The following is a 27,759-nucleotide window of genomic DNA, read 5'->3' as shown; positions in this document are numbered from 1 at the left end:
AGAAGAAAAATAGAATGAGAATTTGATTCCAGGTTTCAAAGCCCCCTAACACACCAATTACCTAATAACCTTGAGAATCAACAAAAAAAAATGAATGAAGTTTGAGAGAATAAAAGGGAAAATGAGAGGGAAGGAGGCTTGCGTTCTTACAATTCTAAAACAAGTAAGTTTAAAGTTAATTTCTTTCAAGACATGTTTAAATTAATATTTTTATTTGAAAAATATTTTATTTTTCAAATAATTAGAAAATATTACTTCATTCAATAAGTTTTAAAATTATATACACAAAAATAATTAAAGACAACATTTTATTATATTTCATTTCAACAAATTCCATTAAAGAATAAAATTACAAAAACACTTAATATGTTTTCTACTCTTAATTATTTAAAATATTGACCTTTATTATTTAAGAAAATATTAATATGTGAACTCTGTAAGAAACATTAAAATAGAAATAGCGTGAATGTAATTTCGTGAAATCTCATAGTAATTTAAAGTAAATTTAGATTCTAAATAAATGCTAAAATATAATTATGATTAAAATTAAAAATTACTATTAGTAGTATTTATTCATTTCTTCCATACTCTCCACCCAAGCTCAAATTCTTTCCCTCCCCGCAGAGTGTGACTACACTGACACATAAGAGTCGGGGGACGCAAACACTCCCTCCCGCCAATCGCAAACCCTAATCGAGGGTTTAAGCTCCCAGAAGAAGAGAAACCCTCTCTCAGTCTCTGCGTCACTTCTCAACTTCGAATCCACCATGAGCTTCGCTGCCTACAAGATGATGCACTGCCCCACCGGCATCGACAACTGCGCCGCCGGCTTCCTCACCCATTCCCGCGCCGAATTCGTCCCGCTCCAGCCCGACGACCTCGACGCCGAGTGGCCCTCCCGCCCCCACCCCCACCGCGCTCCTCTCCCCAACCTCGTCGTCACCGCCGCCAACGTCCTCGAGCTCTACATCGTCCGCATCCAGGACGACCAGCCGCCCAAGCCCGTCGACTCCCGCCGTGGCACCCTCCTCGACGGCATCGCCGGCGCCTCCCTCGAGCTCGTTTGCCACTACAGGTTTCGCCTCATTCCACTCCTTCTGGAATCTGAATTGCGATTGTATCAGCTTGTTTTCAAGAAATAATCATATAATTAAACGGTTATTTCCTCGGGAGCAGTCATTTTGAGCTGTGGTAGTTGTGTGGATTTGCTGGAATTTAGAATTGAAGTATCAATAGGGGTTGGGTTGGGTGTAGCGGAAGAGGTTAGTCTGGGCAATGTGGCGAATAAAAGTTTGCATTCCCGTTGAAAGAGATGCTCACATTTAGTGTCTGACGGTGCCTAAGAGAGGATTGTCTCCAATGGTATATATCTGTGAGATATTAAATGAAAAAAAGTGTATGAAAAAGTTGTGGTAGTTATGTGGTTTTGCTGGATTTTAGAATGTGTAGTACCAATAAGGGTTGGACTGGCAAAAGAGGTTAGTTTGACAAAGTGGCTAACTAAGGTTTGGATTCCAATCGAGAGAAGTGTTTATATTTAGTGTTTGACTGTGTCTCAAATAAGATTGTCTTTGGTGGAGTATATATGTTAGAAATTAAATAAAAAAGTGTAGGAGAAAGTTGTGTGGTTTTGCTGGAATTTAGAATGCAAAGTGAAGGAGAAAGTTTTTGTTTCTTTATGTTTTTTGCTTTGAATTCTCGTTTGCGATTGATGGTACATTGTGGGTGAGTAGTGGTGATTTAGTTTGTGATAATTGTATGTGTTTAGTTAATGATACTGAGATTTATTTGGTTATTTTCAGTTTTGTTAGTATTCTGAATTTAGTGATGGAGTTGAGTGGAGTGTCTTCTGCTTGAATGCAAATCTGACTGTGTTGCTACTGTTGGAACTTTAAATGTGAAATATGTAAATATTTATTTATTTATTTTTCAATTTTATTTGCTATTGATTGGTATACTGGGGAGTGAGCTATGGAAATTTCATTAGTGATACTCAAATGGGCTTCCTTAATGATGCTGAAATATAGATTAGATTGTTTTCAGTTTCTTTAATCTGTTAAATTTACTGATTGACTCTGAGTTGTACATGAATTTAGAATTAGAATTTAAAGTTTATAATTCTTCTTTTATTTAATTTTCAACTAAGTACGGTGTTGATTGGGTTATGTGAATTTAGTTAGTGTTAGTTATATGGGCTTGCTTGTTGATTATGGGAAGATGGGATATGTTTATGTGAGCTTCTTTAGTCTGTTGAATTTAGTGCTTGATTTAGGCCTCCTAATTCACATGCTTTTATATATACGATTCAGGTTGCATGGTAATGTTGAAACCATGGCTGTGTTGAGCATCGGAGGTGGTGATGCTTCTAGGAAGAGAGATTCTATCATCTTAACTTTTGCAGATGCAAAGATTTCAGTTCTTGAGTATGATGATTCTATTCATGGACTTCGTACCAGGTGAGTGCTTATGTTTAAAATTTAAATTAGAATTTGAACTCATGTTTTTGTTCCGTTAAATTATGTTCTCAATAGTGTGATATTTGGTTTTGTGCTTTTGTGAACTAAAAATTAGAAGAAACATTAATTAAAAAATAAGTCTTCAAATTTGTTGTGGGGTCTGATTAGAAATGGTTTTATTCAATGCTTTGTTTTACTCTTCCTCTTTACATTATATGCTTCTTGATTGATATTGAAATGGTTAGCTACTTAGCTGATTATAGAGTTTTCTATTATATTTGGAATGTCATGAGTGGTTCAACTTGGTAGGATGGGAGACAAGGTGTGTTCCACCTGTCTTGGCATTTTAATGAAAAAATTGATTTAAGAAGGCAGTGAAGTTAAAATGCACTGAAGTAGATAATTGTATATTCTAATAACTGATTTTGCAGAGCTTTCTTGACAGTTGTGTTTTGGGATTGGAGGGCTTTGTAAAAGTGAAATTGTCTTTTTCCTATGCCTGTTCTTTTTAATATTTTTTCTTTGTCTTGTATAGCTCTTAGCCTTATCCCATTTATAGTGCTTTTCTCAACAAGGTCCCTTTTGTTTATAAGAGAAAGATAAATGACAGTAGGGGTGGGTGCATCAATTAGACAACATTGGAGTTGTTTCAATTTTAATCTCAAGAGAGAGAGAACTTCACAAGTGAGAATTGTTCTCATGAGAACAACTAATCTTGACCATAATGGATGGTTAAGATTAGAACTGAATAAAAACAATTCTGACTGTCCATGTTTGATTGACGATCAGGATTTGTTGCCTTCTATGTATGATTGTATGGTCAAGATTTGCCTCATAATAATAAGAAAAAATCTCACTTGATATGGGCTGTATGTTTACATGTTTTTGTGTATCACATAATTCTGGAATTCTGAAGTTAACTAGATTCAGTCTAAGATACGGAGTTTATTTTACTAAAAGGTGTAAATATACAGATGTTTTTATTTGGATGATATTCGACTGCAGTGAATAGTGATATAAGTCTGCTATTGTCTTTTGGAGGGTTGGGATTTGGAATTTGTACCAGACTTACGTAGAGCTTGCTGTTGCCTTTTCTTTCCCTTTGTTGTTTACGGCCAGGGGTCTTGAATACAACTTAAAACAGTTCTTTCATTGACTTATAGCATGTCAGTGGAGAATGAGAAGTCATGTCATTTTTCTTCCAGCACTTGTCTCTTGTTTAAAGGGTGTAGCTTATCTGTTGTCTTTAACTCTTGTTTCTACTTTCTAGTTCTTTGCATTGTTTTGAGGGTCCAGAATGGCTGCATCTGAAAAGAGGAAGAGAACAATTTGCAAGAGGACCAGTGGTAAAGGTTGATCCACAAGGCAGGTGTGGCGGAGTTCTTATCTATGATTTGCAAATGATAATACTAAAGGCTACTCAGGTTTATCCTCTATGCCTTGTGAATTTGGAATTCTTTGTAGTATACTACTTATTTCCTTTGTACTTTGTTATTAAAATAAACCTATTCATTATATTTGGATGGAACAAGGAGGGATAGCCTAAGATGCCCAGTCTCTGTACATGTCTGTAAAGGGAACTCCCTTGAAACATCTGTTAGTTCTGGTAACTCCATTGAAACATCTGTTAGTTCCCTAAATGCTGATTTGTTCTATTCATACATCTTCGCTAAAAAGTAGGATCTGGGTTCAAATACCTATGGAGTCTATTCAGGCAGTTGCTTGTTCTGTTTTAATTTCTTCACCCTTTCTCCAAGCAGGGATAAGTCTGTTACTGCAAACCTGCTTTAGAAAGTCCAAGTTTCCATCCAAGGCAATGTCTTTCATTTGAGTTGCTCTACTTAAAAGGATTGATACAAATGATTTGTTGTGTATTTGCAAGCCACATAAAGCTTTCTCTCCTAATGGTTGTGTTTTGCCTTATTTTTTGTATCACACCTTCATTTTGCTGTTGACACGGTTCTGTCATAGAGCCCAATGCCAATTCTTGCCAAATGGCAATTCTTTTCTTAATTCTGTTCCAATTCTTAGGTTGTTCAAAATTGTTTCGGGGTTAAAGACTGGACTACCTAAATGTAGTGGATTGGCAGGTATCAATGTGAATAATCAGTCTTCATCCATTTTTTTCACTTTGGCGGGATTCCAAACACATAAATGGCAACTTACCTATCTAGGAGTTCTTCTTGGTGGTAATTCCCTGGCCCACACCTTTAGGAGCCTTTCATTTTAATGATATATGAGTGGTTAGACAGTTTTAAGGGTGCTTTCTTTTTCTAATTTTCTTTCACTAGTTGGGTTTCTCTAATTCAGTCATTCTATACTGTACTATGTTTCACTTTTTCGCGTACCAGTGGTTACTGCGTAGTGTATAGAGAAAGTTATGAGGGCTTCTTTGGATGGGGGCTAATGTGGTTGACTGTAGTCGACTTTGTTTTGTTTGTTGGGAGATTTGCAGTACGCATAAACTAGGAGAAGGTCTGGTTCTTGGATACTTGATATAGTTTTTGAGAATTACTTATCTTACATATTTCTCGTTTCTCAAAATTGATTTTTATTGAAAAAAAATCTGTAGAGCAGTAAGACATTTATGGTGCAGACTTTTTAGTTCTAATATATATAATTAGGAAACTGGACCTTCAGAGAGGATTTAGGTCTTTTGGAGCAATTTCTCATGCCATTTGAGTGGCTTTGGTAGGACTAGGAGTTAAGATGGCAAGATCCCATTGCAATGTGCTATGTGAACAGTGATTTGGTGCTTTTGGTTAGAGAGGAATGCCAGACATTTTTTGGATAGTTTCTTATCATTCTACTCCCTTCAGATAATGTGGTTGTTGTCTTGCTTAGCAAGTGAATTTAGGTATATTAATGCAGTACAAGAGTGGGATCCAATCCAAGGAACATTTCCAGGTTACACAAGTTGTCAATAATTTTCATAACAAAGTAATGAAGCAAACAGCCATTATTCTAATTGTATAATCTGAAGAATCAATAAATCTTAAAATAAAATACCTTACACTGAACACAGTCTCAATTCAACTAATTTTAGGAATTTAAAAACCCAAGCAACTTCACAGTGGGTTGTCAAAATGATTTTACATTATGTAAATTACTCCTTCCATTCTAATTTGATTGATGTTTAAGGATTTCTACACAGGTTAAGAAAACAAATTCCAAGACAATATTATTTATTATGGGTCAATTTTACCAAAATATCCTTACTCTCTTTCTTATTTTCTATAAATGCATTATGAAGTATTCCAAGATAATAGTATTTATTAGCGGTCAAAATTAGATTAAAAGTTTTAATATTTCATTGAAAACTGAAATCATCAATCAATATTATTTTTTTTAATGCTAAAAGATCGATCAATTTGAAATGGAGAGAGAAATACAATAATCATAACTATTGCTCCTCATTTTGCATATACTCATGGAGCTATTCTACATAAAATTTGACCATGGAACTACAGATCAGTGAGAAAGACTTTTTTTAGCCCTAATGATAAATATTTATAGACTTACAGATCTGTTACATATCTTTCTTTGAACGGTCAACTATGGAAAAGATCTGCTACATGTAGTGTGTCTATTGCTTAAGTTACCCCATAGTCAGCATGCTCTTCTCTGCAAATGTTGTAACCTAGTGTTGCATTCTGTGACTCACCTAACTTCTAATGTCTAATTGATTTAAAATCAATTGTGATGCATTTTGTAAGTGTATTTTCTCTTGGGATTTTTTTTTATCAATTATATTTTTTGTTGTTTTTAATTTATTTATTTATGTATTATTGTTGTCAGGCTGGTTCTGGTTTGGTTGGGGAGGAGGATGCCTTGGGTTTTTCAGGAGCTGTTGCTGCTCGCATTGAGTCATCTTATATGATAAACCTACGTGACTTGGATATGAGGCATGTAAAAGATTTTACATTTGTTCATGGTGAGTGTAAGAGTATTAATTTTTATTATCTTGTCATTTAAGTATGTATCTGTAAGTTTGGAAGGTTACAGTTGATATTTAAAGAAAATTTAGGGTGCATTTGAATAAACAACTTAATTATGCATTTAATTAATAAGCTCTTATCACTCGATACAGCTTATTTCATAAATTGAACCATGAAACTTGTTGAAATAAGCTAAAGGCAGCTTATTTTGATAAGTTTCTTCAAGAAGCATATTGAAAAATCTGAAAAGAGCCTATAAGAGTCATATGTTATGTTCTTAAGCCCAAATAAACTGCATATAAACACTTCTAAACACCACCTCAATTGTATGCATTACTTGCTGAAAAAATGTTTTGGAGAGCAACAACAAATCATAACATGAATCTCTGGATTTTATTTTAAACCCTAATCAATTTGCACATTAATTCTTTAGTTGATAATCGAATAATTGATTTTTGTTTTCTGTATGGATCATGGATGTATTTGAATTCATTCATACACTGGAAAAAGTCCAACCTTACTTCTTGGTTATAATATATGGTACAAATGTATGATTTATAAAATTATACAAGCATTTGTTGTACTTGTGCATAATAAAATATTGACTGTTGGTTTGGTCAAAATGACATGTTTCTTAAATTCATTTTCCTGTTTCCTAATTTGGTACCCTTTTTTTATAATTTGCATTTGCAATAATTAGTAGTGTTGTTTCTGGAGCAAAAACTGAATTAACTAATTCTATAATGTATAATCTTAATTAAAAATCAAAATGTAATAGTTTCTGATTCTGTTGCTTTTATTGCATTGCTTGTTTATCTATTTTCTTTGGCTGAAGACATATTAATATACATAACTTGTGTTATTTTTTATTTAACTTGTCTTTTGAAAACTTGTTTTTGTATAGGCTATATTGAACCTGTAATGGTAATTTTGCATGAACGTGAGCTCACATGGGCTGGGCGTGTCTCATGGAAACATCATACTTGCATGATATCAGCACTTAGTATCAGCACAACTTTGAAGCAGCATCCACTTATTTGGTCAGCTGTTGTAAGTTCAATGTAGATGCCTAGATGGCAGTTCAATGTCATTTTGTTCAATAGTGGTAATGGCAAAATGGAAGGTTTTGTATCTTTTCTCCCTCAATACCTAAAATAAGCTGGAGTATTTTAGGTTATGGCTGGTTTATTGGACTCCTTATTGGTGACTGCTATCCATTTCTTTTTTATTTAGAATTTTCTTTTCAATTTACAATTTTTGGTTTTGTTTGCTCTTAACTTGTAGGAAAACAAAATTGATGTGACAAATTGTGTCTATTATACTGTTTAAATTTTTTTTGCTTTTGTTGTCTCTTTTGTAGGCAAACAAATTGAATTGAGTAATAGTGTCTAGTACATTGTCTTTTTTTTAACAATTTACTGCCTCTTCCATGTGAGGCCTCTTTAGTAAGTGGTTAATCAATGTTTGCATAGAGAGCTTATATTTTGAATTATATTTCCTTATGAAAACCATACATATTTCTCAAGTCCAGGATCTTTTAATTTCTGCAGATTGTTCTGCCCATTTTGAAGCTTTAGACTGTTTTCATAAATTTGTGTTGTATTCATTTTTTCAGAATCTCCCGCATGATGCTTACAAGCTTCTTGCAGTGCCCTCACCAATAGGTGGTGTTCTTGTAATCGGTGCTAACACTATTCATTATCACAGTCAGGTAAATGTGATGCCTAGGCATAATCATGTGTTGTTGTCTCACTTTCTATAAACTGAGAAGATATTTAATCATAGTTTTGTGTGTAATGTGTATTCTTACATTTTATTCTTTTTTGGTTTACAAGAGATAAGGAATAATCTGATTATATAGGTTGTTTTTGCAGTCTGCTTCATGTGCATTGGCCTTGAACAGTTATGCTGTTTCACTTGACAGTAGGTGGTGATTCTGTCTCTTTTTTGTACTCTTCATATAAAAGGAAATAAAATTCTATGCATGAACTTCTGCAATTGTTTGACATTACCTCTCACTTTTCATGCTCTGATTTGACATCCTCTTATCATGCACATTAATTAATTTCTTCATATTGTATTTGGGTGTTAACCTTTATAACCCCAATTACTTTCTTTTTCCTATTTCCTATTTCCAGTCAGGATATACCAAGATCAAGTTTCAATGTGGAGCTTGATGCTGCCAATGCAACTTGGTTGTTGAGTGATGTGGCCTTGCTGTCAACAAAAACTGGTGAACTGCTATTGCTTACGCTTGTTTATGATGGAAGGTACGTTGCACATTCTTTATGTTATGAGTCATATGTTCATTTTAGCTGATTGGGAGGTAGATAACGTTCTGTTGTCTGTTCCTCTCTTTGTCCTTCTATCATCTCATGCTAATGAAAGTGGAAGGTATTTCAACTCGATGCTATATCTGGTTTCATTTTCAGGGTTGTACAGAGACTTGATCTTTCCAAGTCAAAAGCTTCAGTTCTGTCATCTGTAAGTTTGAAAACTCTCACCTGTTGTGTTAATGTTATTATAGATTTGAATCTAACCTTTACAGATTAATTTTCATATTGACTTTAGTTTTTAATATGTACAAATTTTTTGTTAGGGCATTACAACAATTGGAAATTCTCTATTTTTTCTCGCCAGTCGATTAGGGGACAGTATGCTGGTGCAATTTTCTTCTGGATCAGGTGTTTCCATGTTGTCATCCAATCTAAAAGAAGAGGTACATAATGGATGTCTTGAACTTCTATGCTGTCTTTTGATATATTATTTTAAAAATATTTCTTTCCGTAGATGCAAATATGCTATTCAAATTGAAGTTTTTTTTTTTTTTTTTTTAAATATTTTCAAGCAAACTCACCGTTATCTCTTTTTGTTACTTGTGTTCTCTATGACTGGAGTCATTTATAAAATATCCCCCCTTCAATTTTATAGGTTGGTGATATTGAAGCAGATACTCCATCAAAGAGATTGCGGAGGTCACCTTCTGATGGTTTGCAAGATATGGTTAGTGGTGAGGAGCTCTCCTTGTATGGGTCTGCTCCAAATAGAACAGAATCAACACAGGTAGTGATTGATACGATAGAGGAAAAGTCTCAGGAGATTAAGTGTTAATATAACAAATTTTATTTGTTTATAGACGCATTCCTTCTTGACTTTTCTGTGGTATTTTCTGTAATTCTTTTACTCATTAAACTTACTGAACTAGTTAAGTAGTTATATTTTTTCTGCAGAAATCCTTCTCGTTTGCAGTGAGGGATTCATTGGTTAATGTTGGTCCTTTGAAAGATTTCTCATATGGTTTAAGAATAAATGCTGATGCAAATGCTACAGGGATAGCCAAACAGAGTAATTATGAATTGGTCAGTATTTTATTTGTTACTAGGCACTTTAATCTGAACACTATTACCTTGCTTAGATAGGGAAAATAGCTGGGGATGAAAGAAGCCATTCTGCCCCCTGCTTGTATATTTTCAATATTCCATAGTCCATGACCTAAATCCCATTATGTTTACATTCAACATTTTTTGTTTCACATATATGGAGCCACTATGCAGGTGTGCTGTTCTGGTCATGGAAAGAATGGTTCTTTGTGTGTTCTGCGCCAATCGATTCGTCCAGAAGTGATTACTGAGGTTTGTCCATGATATTTATTGGTGGGACATGTTTTAATATAATATTAAATATGTTTAATCATGATGCTTATGTTTATGAAATAATTCTTAGGTTTCTCTGTACATTAATGTACCAGAAACTACTGGCATTTAATTTGATATTATATCATTCAATAAGATTGTAAAGTAAATTCATTATTCTCAGATACATCAAACATTTGATTGTGATATACTACTTTCACCCATTTGGTTGGTTTTAGCAATTTACTGAATGGTATATTGAGTCTCTTGTGAACCAATTTTCAATTGACAAAAAGTTGCAAATGGTATGCAATGTTCTTAATTTTTTTGCGTAATGCATAATTTCAGGTAGAACTTCCTGGTTGCAAAGGAATTTGGACTGTGTATCATAAGAGCACACGCTCTCATAATGCTGATTCTTCTAAGTTGGCTGATGATGATGATGAGTATCATGCTTACCTTATTATAAGTTTGGAGGCTCGTACTATGGTAATTACTCTGTTCAATTTTAGAAGGATAAGCTATGATTAATGACTCAAAATGTCAAATAAGTTTCAATGTTATTTGTGGATAGACTTTTTAGTCAAATCATTTACAGGTATGAAATTTAAGTACTACATCAGTTGCCTAAACAAAATGATAGGGACATAAAATCAGTCTGCCAATCCTAGTATGTTTGATTGTTTTCCCTATTTCTGGCAAGCGGTGTTCAGTTGGCGATCATTAGACATATGATTAACAGTCCCTATTAATACAGGATTTCAGAGATAATTCTGTATTTGTATGCATTCACATAATCTCAAGAATTTTATAAACCTGTATCCTTTTACACCTTATTTTTAAAGTTCTCTTGTTTTTTCATATTTATTTTATTATTTTTCTTTAATCAAAATTAAAGACTGGTACTCATAGGCTGACTTATAGGTATCTACTTTGTAAACAATGTGGCATCTAATCACAGCTTCTATCTTTTTCTCTTGGTATTTTATCCACTCACCCTCCATGTTCTTTTCATACCTATTTTTGTCTCCATTGGCTGAATGCCAAATCTACTTTTTCCACCCTTTTCACTTTGGGATGCTGGACAGATCAGGGGTTAGGATTTATGATTTAACACTCGAAAATTTGGCTTTCTTGAGTAAATTAAGTTTTGAAAAATTGGGAATTAAAATCCATGTGTTTTTATGGAAGAACAGCTTTTTGGCAATAAGAAAGGCATTCAATTGGTCTGCTGGTGAAATTTGGATTTTGATATTTACGGTAAATTGAAGGAAAAGCTCAATCACAGGCACAACCAAATATCTAATTTTTGGACAGTAAAAGAAAAATAATAAAACAATTGACTTATAATGACTATAAAGTGAGTGTGTTGTAATTCTATTTTTCATCATCTAAATTTTGGAATCATTGTTTTTTGTGCATGTAAAATGAAACAATTTTGGTTTTAGTTCCTTTAATGCATTTCTTTGATTTCCATTCCTCTAAGCTCCAAAATCAGTGATTTTGGTCCTTAACATTCATTTTAAGATCAAGAAAGTTTTTAGAGGTGTAATGGTACTGGAGACACCAGTGAATGTCACTTGACCTTTTTGCTAAACACGAGTAGTTAAAGACTTTTACATGAAATTAGTAATGAAAAGATTGATTTCATATTTTTTAAGGAAGAAAACCAAATAAAAATTACAAGGATCAAATCAAAATTTACTCATTTTATAAGAACTAGACATTTAAGCCTAAAAACAATTATGTGATTGATAAAAGCGACACAACAGGTTTTAACATCAAATTTAACTTAGAAGTTGGCTGAACTAAGGCTTGATTCTTGCTTAGCAGTTCCTCTGATCCCATGTGTTATCTCTGTTCATTTTCAATTTTCTTCTTGCGCCTTTGATCCTTACCTTCTTCTATTTTGTCACGGTAGATTTGTGTGTTTGATTTCTTCATTCTGGCATTTCACTGGAACTTCTCATGGCACAAATATCGGAAATTAAATGGTGGTAATATGTCTGTTGTTTACTTACAAAGTTACAACCACTTCTGTTTTTTTGGCCATTTATGATTAGGTACTAGAAACAGCTGATCTTCTGAGTGAGGTTACTGAAAGTGTTGACTATTATGTTCAAGGAAAAACACTTGCTGCAGGGAATTTATTTGGAAGGTGAGTCTTTATTAGTTGGTTATTGATATTTCTGTAAGAATAAAATTCAATTAGAAGATGGGTCTTTTTTTAAACTTGCTGTTTTGCTTCCTGTTCGTGGATCTTTCCCATTTGGCTGGGATTTTATCTGTTTCTTGTTAGTTGCTTGTTTTCTATTGCATGGAACCATGCTTGTTATCATTTGTTGGGGAAGGAGAAGTGTTTTCCATTTATACGGTATCTTGATTTATTCTGTTATTTTCATATAGTTGAATGTCATGTAGTCATATCCATTCAACTGATTTCAAATTAAAATTATATAAATATAACTGATGCATTCCTGGTTTTGTTCTTAGGCGTCGAGTTATACAAGTCTATGAACGTGGTGCTCGAATTCTAGATGGTTCTTTTATGACCCAAGATGTAAGCTTTGGAGCTTCTAATTCAGAATCTGGTTCTGCTGGTTCTGCATCTGAGAGTGCTATTGCACTTTCTGTTTCTATAGCTGATCCATTTGTCTTACTAAGAATGAGTGATGGAAGCATTCGACTTCTGATTGGAGGTAAACTTCTGGTTAGTTATTTTTGTTTGAAGAAATTATATTTATCAACTTTTAAGTTACTTTTCATAGTTGTCACAAGTAATTTGTCCCTTTGTTGGTATATGCTTTCATTATTTGTGCACATCCATAACTTTTGGACATATAATCATGGATTCAGTAACAGGGTGCAAGTAATTTTTATGTGATGCCCTTAACCTTTTTTCCTTGTTCATTTCACTTTACAGATCCTAGTACCTGCACCATTTCTGTCACTTCTCCAGCTTCATTCGAGAGTTCCAAGGGATCAGTTTCTTCATGTACACTGTACCATGATAAAGGACCTGAGCCTTGGCTAAGGAAGACTAGTACTGATGCATGGCTTTCTACTGGTGTTGGTGAGGCTATTGATGGCACTGATGGTGCAGCTCAGGACCATGGGGATATTTATTGTGTGGTTTGTTATGATAATGGTAACCTTGAAATATTTGATGTGCCCAATTTCAATTGTGTCTTTTCTGTGGAAAATTTTATGTCTGGAAAGAGCCATATTGTTGATGCTCTGATGAAAGAGGTACAATTAGATTCTAAAAAAGGTGATAAAGATTCCGATGGAGTGACCAGTCAAGGGAGGAAGGACAATGTACCGAATATGAAGGTTGTAGAGTTGACCATGCAGAGATGGTCTGGGCAGCATAGCCGTCCATTTCTTTTTGGGATTTTGAGTGATGGAACTATTCTGTGTTACCATGCTTACCTTTATGAAAGTCCAGATGGCACTTCTAAAGTTGAGGATTCAGTATCTGCCGGAGGATCCACCGGCCTCAGCAATACCATTGTTTCCAGGCTTAGAAATTTAAGATTTGTTCGTGTGCCCTTGGAGGCATATGCCAGGGAGGAGACATCAAATGGATCTTCCTGTCAACAAATTACTATTTTCAAGAACATTGGTAGTTATCAAGGATTCTTTCTATCAGGGTCAAGACCAGCTTGGGTTATGGTGTTGAGAGAACGGCTTCGTGTTCATCCACAGGTCAGAACAAACCCACCTTTATGTAATTATATCAATTAGAAATTAAACTTGGCTGTGCTTGTGATATAATTTCTTTATGTTAGTTCTTTGGGATTTGAGTGACATTTTAAAATGTATACTTTTCTTCATTGTATTTGGTATGTTTGAAGAAGTTGCTCTAGACAATTGCAATAAATTAGATGCTTTTTAAAGCATATTAGGCCATGCTTTTAACAGTGGTCATAGATAAAATGTTGGTTATTAGGAGCTATCATCTAATGAGATTTATGTGACCTAGTATGCTGTGCAACCTATTTGACTTTGAACACTTCTAAAATTGTATCTGACTAATTTTGTGGGATTCAATGCAAGTATTGGAAAAATCCAAGTCACACATCAACTTAAGATAAAACTTAAGATAAGGCGTAAGTAAATTATTTAATTGCATGTAATTCTCACCTTATATATCGGTTTTGTAAGGTTGAGTTAAGCCAAAATCTCTTAAGAAGGTATCAGAGTTTGTCCTAGATCTATTAAAAAGTGTCGTTTATCATTTATCCACACATCATTTATCTACGCACTAAGTCTAATAGTGTTGGGTGAGAGTGTCTTGGAAAAATCCAAATCCCATATCAACTAGAAATAAAAATAAGTTTATTAGTGAGGGAAACCCTTAACTTATAAGCCTATTTTGTAAGATTGAATTAGATTCAAATACTCTTAAGACAGTATCTGCTGCCTGTGAGATGGTCTGTCCCTGGTGAGACTGAGACACTCACTTTTGCTCTAAAACTATGATTTGGTTGTGTGATCTCAAAAAATTGCTTCTTTGAGATGGGACTGTGTCGTGTCTTGTTCAGATGACATGCCTTTCTGCTACAACCACATTGCAGGGGTTTTGGTGCATTCTGCTGCACTATTAATATTTATTGGTTTTCAATTGTTCTTTCGGTATGATTGGATTTCTGTTCATGTTAAGTTTCTTTTTGATGTTTCTTGTTTTATGAGCATTCTTCTGAAAGGCCATTTTCTTATTATGTGTATTTGGTCCCCCTTTGCAAGATCAGAAAAACAATAACCTTCATGGAGCAAAATTTGTCTTTCTCCTGAGGATTTTGGAATAAAAAATTGTTTTTACTGCCTTTTCATTTGCAACTTCCAAAAGTTAGAATCCTAGACTGATAAGAATTTTGCTTAAAAGTCTAACATGTTATTTGGTAAGCAAGAATTTGCCAAGAAAGAAAAAAGAGAGATAGAAAACATATTCTACAAAGTCTCTTCTCTTGTTTGGTTGTTTTGAGAAGTAGAACAGAGAGAAAAAACTCACGGTGGGGTCCACATGTCTTGATTTTGCACTTTTAGACCTCATAATATCCAACCTGTAATTTTGGTCTCCCAAATTTTAATTTTGTAATTTTAGTTTCTAATTTTATAAAATATGCAATTTTGGTCCTTTTACCGAATGTCTATCCATTGATTGTTAATGATAACCGTGGTTTTGACCTGACATCAAGTAGATGACCCGACATCAAGTAGATGACATGACAATTAATATTAATAATATTTACACTGAATTGCAAATTTTATAAAATTGGGAGAGAAATTGCGGATTGGATTTTATAAGACTAGAAGTGCTATTTAACCAAGACAAAATTATCTATTATAAATAATCATATTTTATTACATCATAAGGATAGAATTCTCCATTCAAGAAAAATAATTTTCTTTCTCTTTGCCTTTCTTATTTCTATCTATTCATTTTCTTACCACTTTTTCTACTTTAAGTTATCTTCTATTTTCTCATTGTCCATTTTCTTTCTTATACTAAACAAAGGGTAAAGGACATTGCAGAAGAGTTCATTGCTATAAACATATCTCATGGAAATCAAGATTGTTGAGTTTTCTCTTTTCCAATCTCAAAATCTAGTTACTTCCCTCACTCCCATTTCCCACATAAAAAGAGTGTCTTCTATGGTCTTTGAATCAATTATCTTATTCTTTTTGTTGAATGTCATCTTAAACTGAAATTCTGAATATAATACAATGATATAGTTAAAATATATACATATATATAAAAGGAGGGATCCGTGTACTCTAGGAATAAATCTACCAAGACTTACTTCGTTCAATAACTCATCTTCTACATCAAATTTCAATGATCCAACTGTTGAATTTAAAGTTCTTAATACATAGATCAAATCTGCAAATTTTTAAAAAATTTAAAAACCATTTGATACTTCGTTTCATTAATTCAAATCAATGCATTAAGAATTTTAAATTTAACAGTTAGATCGTTGAAATTTGACGTAGAATATGAGTTATTGAACGAGAGTAAGTATACCTAGACTTACTTCTGGAGTAAACGGATCCTTTCTATATATATAAATGTGTGTATATATATATATGTGTGTGTGTTTGTGTGTGTATATACATATGCATATACATACATACATACATATATATATATTATAACCATATCATTGTATTATATACACACATAAACACCCACTCAGATTTTAAAGCTATGTAAATGAGGTGCATATATAATTTTAATTTTTATCCTTTTTTTTTCATTTCTTTTAAAAGCATAATTATACAACCTTTATTGTAGATGGTGCTTGATGTTTACTGATAGTCCTGTCAGACCTTCAATGTAATAGGCTCTGGAATAGGCATTATTGCCAATTGCAGGTTCCATTTAACAGTTGATTGGAGGTCATTGAGCCATCATCACATTGGATGACTGCATTTTTCTCTCTTGATTTTTATACCTAAATGAAAATTATAATTCATTTTGTTAATATTTTTGATACAGAAAAAATTGACAAATTATCTTACTGTTGTCTTCTGTGTCAGCTTTGCGATGGATCTATTGTTGCTTTTACTGTCCTTCACAACGTGAACTGCAATCACGGGCTTATATATGTTACATCACAGGTACAGGGTGATACTTTGCTTTTATGGATAGTTTATCACAAACTAGATCTATAATTGCAGGTAACATGTTTTTTAATATTCTTTAATAGGGTGTTTTGAAGATATGCCAGTTGCCTTCTGGCTCAAACTATGACAGCTACTGGCCTGTTCAGAAAGTGAGCTTTCTTCTGCTCAAACTAGGAAGTCTTGATTTTCTACCTGATTTGGTTGGACCTTTTCTAATTTGTGATATCATTCTTAGATTCCACTAAAAGCCACTCCGCATCAAGTAACATACTTTGCAGAGAAGAATTTATATCCACTTATTGTCTCATTTCCTGTAAGTATATCTTTTTTGTTTTTTATTTGCTAGAAATATTCAAGAACATAATTTTTAGGCTTACAAGGTTATAATTCCTTTTCATTTAATAATAATTACAAGCGTTTCTAATGGCTGGCTGGAATCTTAAACTTGAATTTTGTCTGATCCGAACTTGGATTAAGCTTATTTTTGGAGTTTTATTTCTTGCTGCTCCTGAAAAAGCTTGACCCCAAAAAAGTGATTATTTTGCAAAATTAAGCTAAACAAAGTTACAAAGATGTCAAATATATTTAATAATCTAAGCATTTATAACCACTTACACACGGTACATTATGAGTTATTTCCTACTTTTAAGCTAAGAATTAGACTACATAAAAATAATCCTGCTTATAAAGATTCTTTTTCCATTAGGTTGTGTCTTGGTTAGTAATTCTGTTCTATCTTGTCCATGTATTATTTATTATCGAAAAGATATATATTTTGACCTTCTTATGAAGTAATCACTATTCACTAGTAACTTGTTTGTTAATTTTTGTAGTGTATTTTAACCCATTATGCGTCATTTCAATATTTATGTGATTAAAAGTTAAAAAATGCTGGTTATTTATATTATTTTATTTGGCTGGTATTAAGTGGTTTTTCCTACTTAATTGGATAAATTGTCCTTTTGTTTATTATTGTAAATTAGGAGCAACTCTTTGCTTTTTCAGTCTCGAAACAGATTTTTGATTCAGGAATAATCATTCTCATCAGGTTCTTAAGCCACTGAATCAAGTTATTTCTCTGGTTGACCAAGATGTCAACCATCAGAATGAGAATCAGAATATGAATTCCGATGAGCAAAACCGCATTTATCCTATTGATGAATTTGAGGTTCGTATTATGGAGCCAGAAAAGTCTGGTGGCCCTTGGCAAACAAAGGCAACAATACCTATGCAAAGTTCTGAAAATGCCCTCACTGTGAGGATGGTTACACTGTTGGTAATGTTTGTTTCCTTTGTTTTTCAAATTGCAGATGCTGATTGCTCCTGAACCTGATAAATTTCTGTGAAATCTCTTTTTTATTGTAGAACACTACCTCGAAAGAAAATGAAACACTTTTAGCCGTTGGTACTGCTTATGTGCAAGGAGAGGATGTTGCTGCAAGAGGACGTATCCTCCTCTTCTCTTTGGGAAAAAATACCGATAATCCACAAACTCTGGTATCCCTTAGGAATTCTTTCTTCTTCAAAAAGTGATCAAAATTGTTGTCCCTTCACTCTAAATTTGGGTGATGCATTTATTTGGAAATTATCTTAAATATTCATCTTCTTTACAGGTTTCAGAGGTTTACTCAAAGGAACTAAAAGGTGCTATATCTGCCTTGGCCTCACTTCAGGGTCATCTATTAATAGCATCTGGTCCAAAAATTATTCTGCACAAATGGAGTGGCACTGAGTTGAATGGTATTGCATTTTTTGATGCGCCACCATTACATGTTGTGAGCTTGAATATTGTAAGTGATAGTTCCTTAAATCTTTCATTATGATGATAAAAATTGGCATCTAAACAACATGCTAAGTTTAGTTACTTGCGTATGGCTTCAAACTCATAACTGTATGTTATCAAATGATTAATTGTCCCCCCCTCCTCCTGATTAAAACCTGTCATCATTTTTGTAGGTAAAGAACTTTATCCTTATTGGTGACATCCATAAAAGCATATACTTTCTAAGTTGGAAAGAACAGGGGGCTCAACTGAGCTTATTAGCCAAGGATTTTGGTTCTCTGGATTGTTTTGCGACAGAATTTTTGATTGACGGAAGTACTCTTAGTCTAATGGTTTCGGATGATAACAGAAACATCCAGGTTTGTCTTAAGATTGCATGGTACTAAATTGTCTGCATTTGTTTGTTGTGATGTGCATGTGTACTTTTAAAAGGTAACTGGTTAAAAAATGTAGTTCTTTTAATTGAAAATTTGTTTTTGAACATAATATAAAGTATACTTTCACTTTATTTTTGGGCTTGTGTCTTGGATTTTCTTTAGGATGTATAACCTTTTTCCAGTTAAATTCTTATTACGAGGTGCATCTTGACTGAAGACTAAGCTGTGCCCTTCATTTTGATGGTTTTTGTGATGTTAATTATCTAATTTGAAATTTGGCAGTTTTTTTTTTATATGTTTTTTGTTTAAAATAGAAAACACTTCTTTAATCTGAAAACTTATTCAAAATATTTTATAAGTAATTAGATACATTTTTTTAAGAAAAAAGGTAGAAATCGCAGAGAAAGGAGATGTTTCATTGCTTTTTCTGAGAAGCTAAAATTATCTTCTGAAAAGTATGCTTAAAAGAACTATATCAGAAAAGCACCGTTTTTGAAGCTGAAACAAATGAACCCATAAATCCATAGTAGTCAATGGCACACTATAGTGGAGTAGAAGAGCGGAGGCCCTGAACTGCTAAAGGATTCAATAATAGCCGCTATTGAGGTGCTATAGCAATGCTACTATGCTATATACTTCAAAAACCCATTTTTACCCCTGAAATGCTTAGGGTTATTTTCAAGGTTCTGGACCTTCCAATGTCCAAAGTCACCAATTCTATCACAATTGATTAGATATCTCATAGTTTCAAGCCCCTCTTCTTATTAGTTATTTATAGGCAACAACCCTCATTTCTTCAGCCAACTAACCTAAATACTCAGTAATAGACCCGACTACTGGCAGACTTCTAACAGAGATAAGCAAGGATAAACTGTATTCATCTATCAGATAATCACTACATAATGAATGCAAATGAGTATCAGTACATATATACAGTAAAATTTAATGCGTAAAAACATGCACAAAATATTTTGAAAATACGTTGTGGATATGAAAAGATGGGTAATTTCCTTTCCAAATGGTCAAAGTCAGCATCAACAATGTTCAGTCAGTCAGCTTCTCTTAAATTGTTCTGTTTGAAAATTTGAATTTACATCTGCTAATGGCCCTTGTCCTGTGATATTCTTTTTGCTTGGTCCATTTTTTGTTTTTAATTTTATTTAATCTTCCAAGTACTTAGTTTTAATATATTATTATATTTTTTACTTGATTCATCCGCAAAGGTACCTTTATTTCGTAGACAAGCTAAATTTATATGCTAGGCTGGTTGCTTTTCCGAAAGTATTCCTTCCCCTTGGTTCTTTTTCTATTTTGGTACTTGTCCATTTTGTGTTTATTTTTATTTTATTCTCCTGTCTTTTTTGTTGAGTATAACCTATGAAATGTCTGGTGAGCAGATTTTTTACTATGCACCAAAGATGTCGGAGAGTTGGAAAGGACAGAAGCTTCTTTCAAGAGCTGAATTTCATGTTGGTGCCCATGTAACTAAATTTCTAAGGTTGCAGATGCTATCCACTTCTGATCGAGCTGGTTCTGCTCCAGGATCAGATAAAACCAATCGTTTTGCCTTATTATTTGGTACCTTGGATGGTAGTATCGGTTGCATTGCACCTCTTGATGAACTCACATTTCGCAGACTACAGTCTTTGCAGAGAAAGCTTGTTGATGCTGTACCCCATGTTGCTGGCCTGAATCCCAGAGCTTTCAGACAATTTCGGTCAAATGGAAAGGCCCATCGGCCTGGCCCTGACAGTATAGTTGACTGCGAACTGCTATGCCAGTAAGTTTTATCTTCAGCCGGTATTAATGTTTGTGCTTTGGTATTGAGATGTGGATATCAAACTTGAGAGTCTTAGTAAAATATTCAAACAAAAAAGAAGTGTGCATGAAACTTGCATACTTCTGAATATACACGGAATCTTAATAGGTTAATTAACAAAAGATAGCCCTGATAGAAAAATCTAGGTAATTTTTCTCCACTTGCTTAATCATTCTATGATAGCTAATCGGTTGGAAAGCTATACCTAGGGATGGTAATGGGTAGGATTCGGGAAGGATCATATAGTAACCGTCCCCATATCCACTTTTCAAAAAATAATACTTGTAGGTAGTCCCATATGTGTGCGGATAGCAATTTTAATCCCTGTCTCCGTGATCGTCGGGTACCTTTGTACCCATACCCACACTCATGACCTGTATTTTACTTGCATATAAAGTAAATTAATCAATAAAATAATATTAATTTGTCATGTCTTTAACTTTACAAAAATCTAACATAACAATTCTTATAAATAAAGATTATAAAACATTCAATTCTTGTAAATAAATTTTAAAAAAATTCAACATAATAAAAATTATAATTAAATTTCGAATATCATGATCATGTGTTAACAATATTTTCCAAGAATTGTAAAAAAAATTATACAATATAGATTAAATTGTATCCTATAAATTTCAAAAAATAAATATGCAGACATTTAATCTCATCATCGGAATCAATTTCTTTATATTTTTGCAAATGTTTTTTTTTTAAGTTTATATATTGTTTTGGTCTAGTAATACCAATAGAAACTACATGACAAGAAAGTGAATGATCAGATAATTTAAATTAATAATTAAAACCAACAATAAAAAAATAAAACAACTTTTATTAAATAAACCAAATTTAATTATTTACCTTGTTACTTGTGTTTCAACCAACTTTGTTCACATGTAAATGCATTCAAAGTAAATTCATGGAGTCTAGAACGATGAAAACTTAAAAATCTACCTCGTGCTAAATGCAAAATTTGAAGCTATGAATGAATTTGGGATAACCAAAACATTTAGCAATTTTATGAAAAATTGGATACTTGATTCCATTTGTTTTCCACCATCCAAGAATGTCAAAAGTAACACTCCTAGGCAAATTTTTTTCTTTCAAGTAGAGTTTTATTTCAGACTTTGTTTTTCAATTCTATAATTTACAAATGAGTTATAATCGCTAAGAAAATTGCTAGTATTTAGATTATTCAAGTTTGACTCATGTCATTTGCTTGTGAAGTTGAACATTTCACTATTCCTTTAGCTTTAGTTTGGTACTCTTCAAACAATGAATAACATAATTTCTTGATATTATTAATTTTAATTGAAGATGAGCTACCATAAAGCTTTGAGAAATAGTACTCTAACAACTTCAACTTGTTTATTGGATATAAAATAATAACAATATTATTTTATATATATATATATATATACACACACACATAAATATAATTGCTGGGTGGGGCGGGTTGGATACCATAGTATCCATATCCACACCCCCTAAATTTCGCAGGTCTATACCCATCCCATACCCATCCCTGTATAAGTGGGTATTTATCTGCCTCGCATAAGGGTATTTTTGTGGGTGCTTGGGGGATTCGAATACATTTTGCCATCCCTAGCTATACCCTATGAAAGACGACCACATCTACAGAAAACTGTGTTGAATACATTGACACGATTTGGATACGACACTTGTTACACGTGTCTTGAACACTCATCCAACATCTCTACATCATGTCAACAATTAAATTTATTTTTTTGTTTGAACACTTCTCTGACACAGTCTGAATATTTTTCTAACATGACTTGGATATGAGTAAAGAAAGTGGATGATATTTGCTCTTAACTAAAACATTTATCTAATACTTCTGTTTTAAAAAAAATATATAAAGCCAACATATTTATAAATATTGCAAGGTTCATAACATTTTTATTTTATTTTTTTGAGGTTCATTTTGTATAGGAATTATTAGTATCAACTTTTAAGAGATATGATTCATTAAGGTCATTGTCATATAAAGAATTGTAGAATTCAACAACTTTAAGGATGAATATACTCAATTTAGATTTTTGTCATGTTATAATTTAATGTATTTTATGAGTTATTGAGTAGAGTAACTCTATAAAAAATTACTCTTGGATTAACTTGATATCCACCATATATATGTATATATATTCCTATATTTTACATTTTGGACATTAGCTACGTCTCGGTGTATGTGTCGGAGTCGGTGTTTCATAGGCTATACCTTGTACTTGCAGACCTTAACAGTTTCAGATATTTACAATTCCTTTTATTTTTCATTTATAATATGCTATGCGGCTTTCTTGTTTTGAAATGTAAATTCTGCCTTTGTCTTCTTTGTTACAGTTATGAAATGCTTCCATTGGAGGAACAGCTTGAAATTGCAAACCAGATTGGAACAACTCGATCACAAATTCTCTCAAATCTAAGTGATCTGTCTCTTGGGACAAGCTTCTTGTGATCACCAACATCTTTCGTAGATCAGGGTACAGTGCTGTCCATGTTTTCCCAACCTCTTGGCACTTGGCAGTGGTTTATGTGATTCAATTGCGTCTTATTAACACAATTAGATGCTTTACTATATTGAAGGCTTGGGTAAGTCATTACATCGTAGCCTAACTCTCCTACTCTCCTTGGAAGTATTGAGTGCAGACAGTCTTTCCCAAAATTGAGTCCAATGGATGTTTCATATTCTGTACATCAAAGGTCAAATTGCCTTGTCCTTCAACCTATAGTCATCTAGTTAGGAGCAGGCGAATTTGTTTAATGCCCTAATGGACGAGGTGGATGTAACATAAATTTTGTTCACCCAAAGAAACAAGTAGGAAACTTAACCACTAGAAAGCCCCGACATTCTTTTCTGTATGTCAGCATCAAGTGTTCTCTGTAACATGTAATTATCATTATTATTTTTGTTCACACCATAATATGATGGTTTAGTTGCAAATGACATTTTTCTTATATACGAGCATGCCTACAAGAAATCATATTTTTTGTATGTCATTAGTGGTAGTGCTTTATAGGCATTTTTTTTTCCTTCATTCAGTTTAAAATCATAATAGTCATCTTATTGGATGCAAATATAACTTGTAATAGAATCTGTTATTATTTATATAGGGTTCATTTAGTTTGCTTTGTTCTCTTTTAAAATATAACATTATATAATAACATGAAACGAAGATTTGAAAATTGATTTGAGTGCTGACAAAATATCTTTTGCTATGTCCATTGGTTAAGCACGTGTACACCCACCCCATGCATGGTTTTAAATTTCTATTTGCGACCATAATTATGGTCTTAAGATCTTAGGACGCCTTCACAATCGTAAATTTATGTATGTAAACTTACGAGTTGCATCATAATCCCGATTGCAATTTAAAATGACGCTTTCTTGAAATGGAAAATGGATTTTAAAATGCCTCCACTATCTATCAAAATCTAATTTAGAGTTGACCTTAATTCGTCAAAGGAAGAATTCAGTTCCTGTATAAATATTAAGGACGAGTGCCCTGTTTTTTCTAAGTCAAGCTTAGTTAGCTACTACCATTTTAACTCGTCTTCTGCCTATTACCTTATTTGATACTTTAAATTTAAAGTGATCACTAACGTACCCCATGTTTATTTTATATATATATATAAGCAGTTTGTTGAATTTTTTTTTGAAGATTTTCATTAGATTTTTAAACTAAATTGTAATTGGGTCATTTATCTTCTATAATTTTTAGTTAGTAAAACTATCATAAATTTATTTATTTCAATTTCAAGTTACCATAAACTAATTATGAAGACCCAATTATAAAAATTGTTGAAGATCAATTATATATCTATTTTAGTTTAAGGGCTTTTCTTTTTATTTATTTTTTTTTAAAAAAAGTTTAAGAACCTATTGATACATTAAACCTTAAATTTTTATTGTGGATTGGAAACTAAAAATTAAAAACTATTGGTACTAGGCAATTTAGCATGTTTCACATTATTTTATCCAGTCAAGACCAAAACGCGATAATCGGTTGTCAATCAGAAAAGCAATACATGTGAATATTGGTCCCATTCCAAGAATAACAAGTAGTAATCCATTTATGATTGCACGTTTAAAACACAGGCCAAGACGCATGTAAAACACTTGAAGCCGCGTTATTAATCTAATGCACTGTTTTAGATAGTTAAAGTTGAGAGTGAAAGATTAGGAGTTGACTCCATTTACATGATGATGCAGCTGCTCCAGTTCAACTCAAGATGTCCAATTTGTTACTAAACTCTTTGTCGGCATTATCCGTTTCTTCTTCAACCTTTTTTTTCTTCTTCTTTTCGGCAACTTCCACACACGCTTACTTCAACACGGAATCATAGTGAGTTAGGCACGTTCGGATTGCAATTGAGTAAATCCACCATAAATTCTTCTTGTGTATGGGAGATTACTACATACATGTCACTTTACATGGGTAAAATATTATTCATTTTGAATTTAAACTATTATTATTTTATTTTTAATCATCAGAGAAGCTTTATGCATTGTGTAAGTTAGCATAATAAATGAACTTTAAATATGTTGGTTGATTTGTAATTTGTGTCGAATATGTTATATATTGTTGAAGTTGTTTATAAGGTTGTAAAATTGTTAAGTTGCCTGTTGAAGATGAGTTGAGTAGTTGTTGACTTAAGTTGTTTATATGTTGTGTGTTGATAATATGTGATATGCTATTAAAGTTGCTATATGTTGTGTATTTGGTGAAACTAAGTTGTTTTTATGTTGTTTATTGTTGAATTATTAATAAGTTGAGATGTATAAGTTGAAGTAGTTCATTATTGTAAAATTGATATTGTGTTGACTATAGTTGCTCTAGTTGTTTAATTAAGTAGTATAAAGATGCCTATTGCTATAAATTTGAAAGTTGCCTTAAAGTTGTTGAAGTTGAGATTGATGACTATAACTGCTTATTATTGTAATGATGACTAATTTTGTAAAGTTGTTTTGACGCCTATAGTTGTAAAGTAATAAAGTTGTCAAAGTTGTATAGTTGTATAGTTGAATAAAAAGTTGTCAAGTTGGTATGTGATATCTATTGTTGAAAGTTGCTTTTAAGTTGTAAGTTGCCTTAAAGTTGTTCGGTTGCTCTAAAGCTGTTGAAGTTGATATTTTGATGACTAAAGTTGCTTATTGTTGTAAAGTTGTAAAGTTGAGGACATATGGTGAAGATATATGTCCTATGTTGAGATACATAGTACTAAAGTGGTAAGTTGAAAGTTATTTTAAAGTTGAATCTCTTAGTACTGTGTGGGCGATATGAAAGTAGTCGATCCATGTCATGGTTGAATGATCAATTTGAGTAAGGTATCTAGTTAGAGATGTAGTCTTTGACTAGGTACTAGAGGGTGCGTGGTACTTAGAGGACAGTGGGTGGGCTAACTCCATATGTGGATTGGTGATGCTAGCCAAGGCCGTGGTAGGCTCATACCCAAACCCTTCTGTCCTGATAGTAGTATAGTATTAGACCTCCGATTCTAAGTGGCACACCTGAGCAATCGCCTATTGTTATCTATACCTGGTTCTCTTTGAAGTTCTTAAAAATGTCCCATACCTGACCTGGTTGAGATAGGTCAAACGCTGAATTCGTTAGGATTTATGCCACCTAGACTGCTCAACCTCATTTGTTGGAGATCTCCTAGTTGTATATGCGTGACGACGCATTAGTTGATGTTGCATGGGTTGTTGCATTCAAGTTGTATATAATGTTATAGGAATGAGTTGATAGTTGAGCTATTGGGATAAATACTACGTGATTGTGTTGTGATGAGTTGTTGATCACTAGGACTAGAGGAGAAGTTTTTAAAGTTGCTCATCTCATTGTGCGAATTGAGATAGTTGTGGTGCTCTGAGAGCCCAAATTGTTTAAAAACCCTCCTTGGAAAGTTGTCCCTTGGAGTGGATGATGTGTTGTTCTCCTCTAGGACTTGGTTGGTTCCGCGTGTGGGCAAGGTCGAGGCACACATGTATGAAGCAACCACGGTATAGGGGTCAGGCCGAACTATACGGATTACAAGCGGCCAATTTGAATAAAGTGCGATGTGTTTAAAATGTTGCTGCTAGTAGATGATATTGTATATCTATTGTTGAAGATGTTGTGTTGCTTTAAGTTGCAAGTTGAAAGTAGAATTCTATTGTTGTTTATTATATGTTGATGCAATTTTTTTTTTATGATTATTGTTGTGACCTTACCGTAGCGTGTTTTCCCTATGTGATTGAGACTGCGATGACCATACCTTGGTATGTGAGCAGATCAGGATAGGTGCTCTACTGGATTGGGTGAGTTTCGGGACTCAGGAGGAGGGCTGATGTTGTAGTTAATTGATTGGTAGCTTTTGACTACCTAGTTGTTGTATAGGGTATTATTTCCTTACTTTCAGTTATATATATTATGAGACTTTTTAGTTGTGTATTCTCGTAATATATATAATTGTTTAGTAGTGAAATTTTATTTTATACTTGTATTTGAACACTATAGACAGTGTGAGACCTGGCGGGTTGTTACATGTTGGGTGGGGAGGACTTGAGGTAGTTAAAAGTATGAGAACCTAGGTTCAATCCTCATTGTGACCATCTTTGTAATCTTTCCTACCTTTAAAAAAAATAAAATACCCACTCATGTGATTTTTTAAAATTGTAAAGAATTCTTCTACATTTAACCTCATTAATTGAAGTACAATACACTAATATCCCCCGTAACTTTTGGGATTGCAAACCGTTTACTTTGCAAGGGACTGCCTGTGAACGTTATAAAGACAGAAATATCGTCTGCAATTTCAAAAGATGAAGCCGTGAAATTTACTCTTCTTTTTAAAATTAAAAAATATTTTTATAATAATTTTCACTACTTTATACATGATGGAACTACTAAGATGACTTAATGGTAGAAAAGTTGAAGTAGTACAACTATTATATATGGACTTAAAAGACAAAAAGCTTTGCACATGTCATAATAGTTTATGATTCTAGTGTTTAAAGAAGATATACATTAAAAAAAAACTTGGGTATAAATTAGAAGTGTTTACCTTTAAGACATGCTTGGTAGTTAAGATATTTTAAATTATATTGCGATTAGTTTGTTTGATGA

The 27,759-nt window shown here is 33.1% G+C and overlaps 1 protein-coding gene across 1 annotated transcript; it reads left to right on the top strand.

Annotated features, from left to right (window-relative positions):
• The first annotated feature begins 594 nt into the window (after positions 1 to 594).
• CPSF160 (cleavage and polyadenylation specificity factor 160) lies at positions 595 to 23,612 on the top strand. Its single transcript, XM_020364943.3, has 26 exons — positions 595 to 1,075; positions 2,310 to 2,456; positions 3,727 to 3,880; positions 6,255 to 6,390; positions 7,299 to 7,444; positions 8,010 to 8,105; positions 8,269 to 8,321; positions 8,533 to 8,664; positions 8,827 to 8,878; positions 8,994 to 9,113; positions 9,326 to 9,457; positions 9,625 to 9,753; positions 9,949 to 10,026; positions 10,375 to 10,515; positions 12,090 to 12,184; positions 12,520 to 12,725; positions 12,950 to 13,734; positions 16,570 to 16,650; positions 16,740 to 16,805; positions 16,892 to 16,969; positions 17,705 to 17,932; positions 18,022 to 18,153; positions 18,270 to 18,446; positions 18,613 to 18,798; positions 20,214 to 20,596; positions 22,994 to 23,612. The coding sequence occupies exons 1-26, from the start codon at positions 768 to 770 to the stop codon at positions 23,106 to 23,108; spliced, it is 4,356 nt and encodes a 1,451-aa protein (XP_020220532.2). The 5' UTR covers positions 595 to 767; the 3' UTR covers positions 23,109 to 23,612.
• Positions 23,613 to 27,759: the final 4,147 nt, after the last annotated feature.

This window comes from Cajanus cajan, chromosome 1 (assembly GCF_000230855.2).
Source record: "Cajanus cajan strain Asha chromosome 1, NIPB_CcT2T_4, whole genome shotgun sequence".
Lineage (NCBI taxonomy): Eukaryota > Viridiplantae > Streptophyta > Magnoliopsida > Fabales > Fabaceae > Cajanus > Cajanus cajan.
This window is presented reverse-complemented; position numbering and strand designations above follow the sequence as displayed.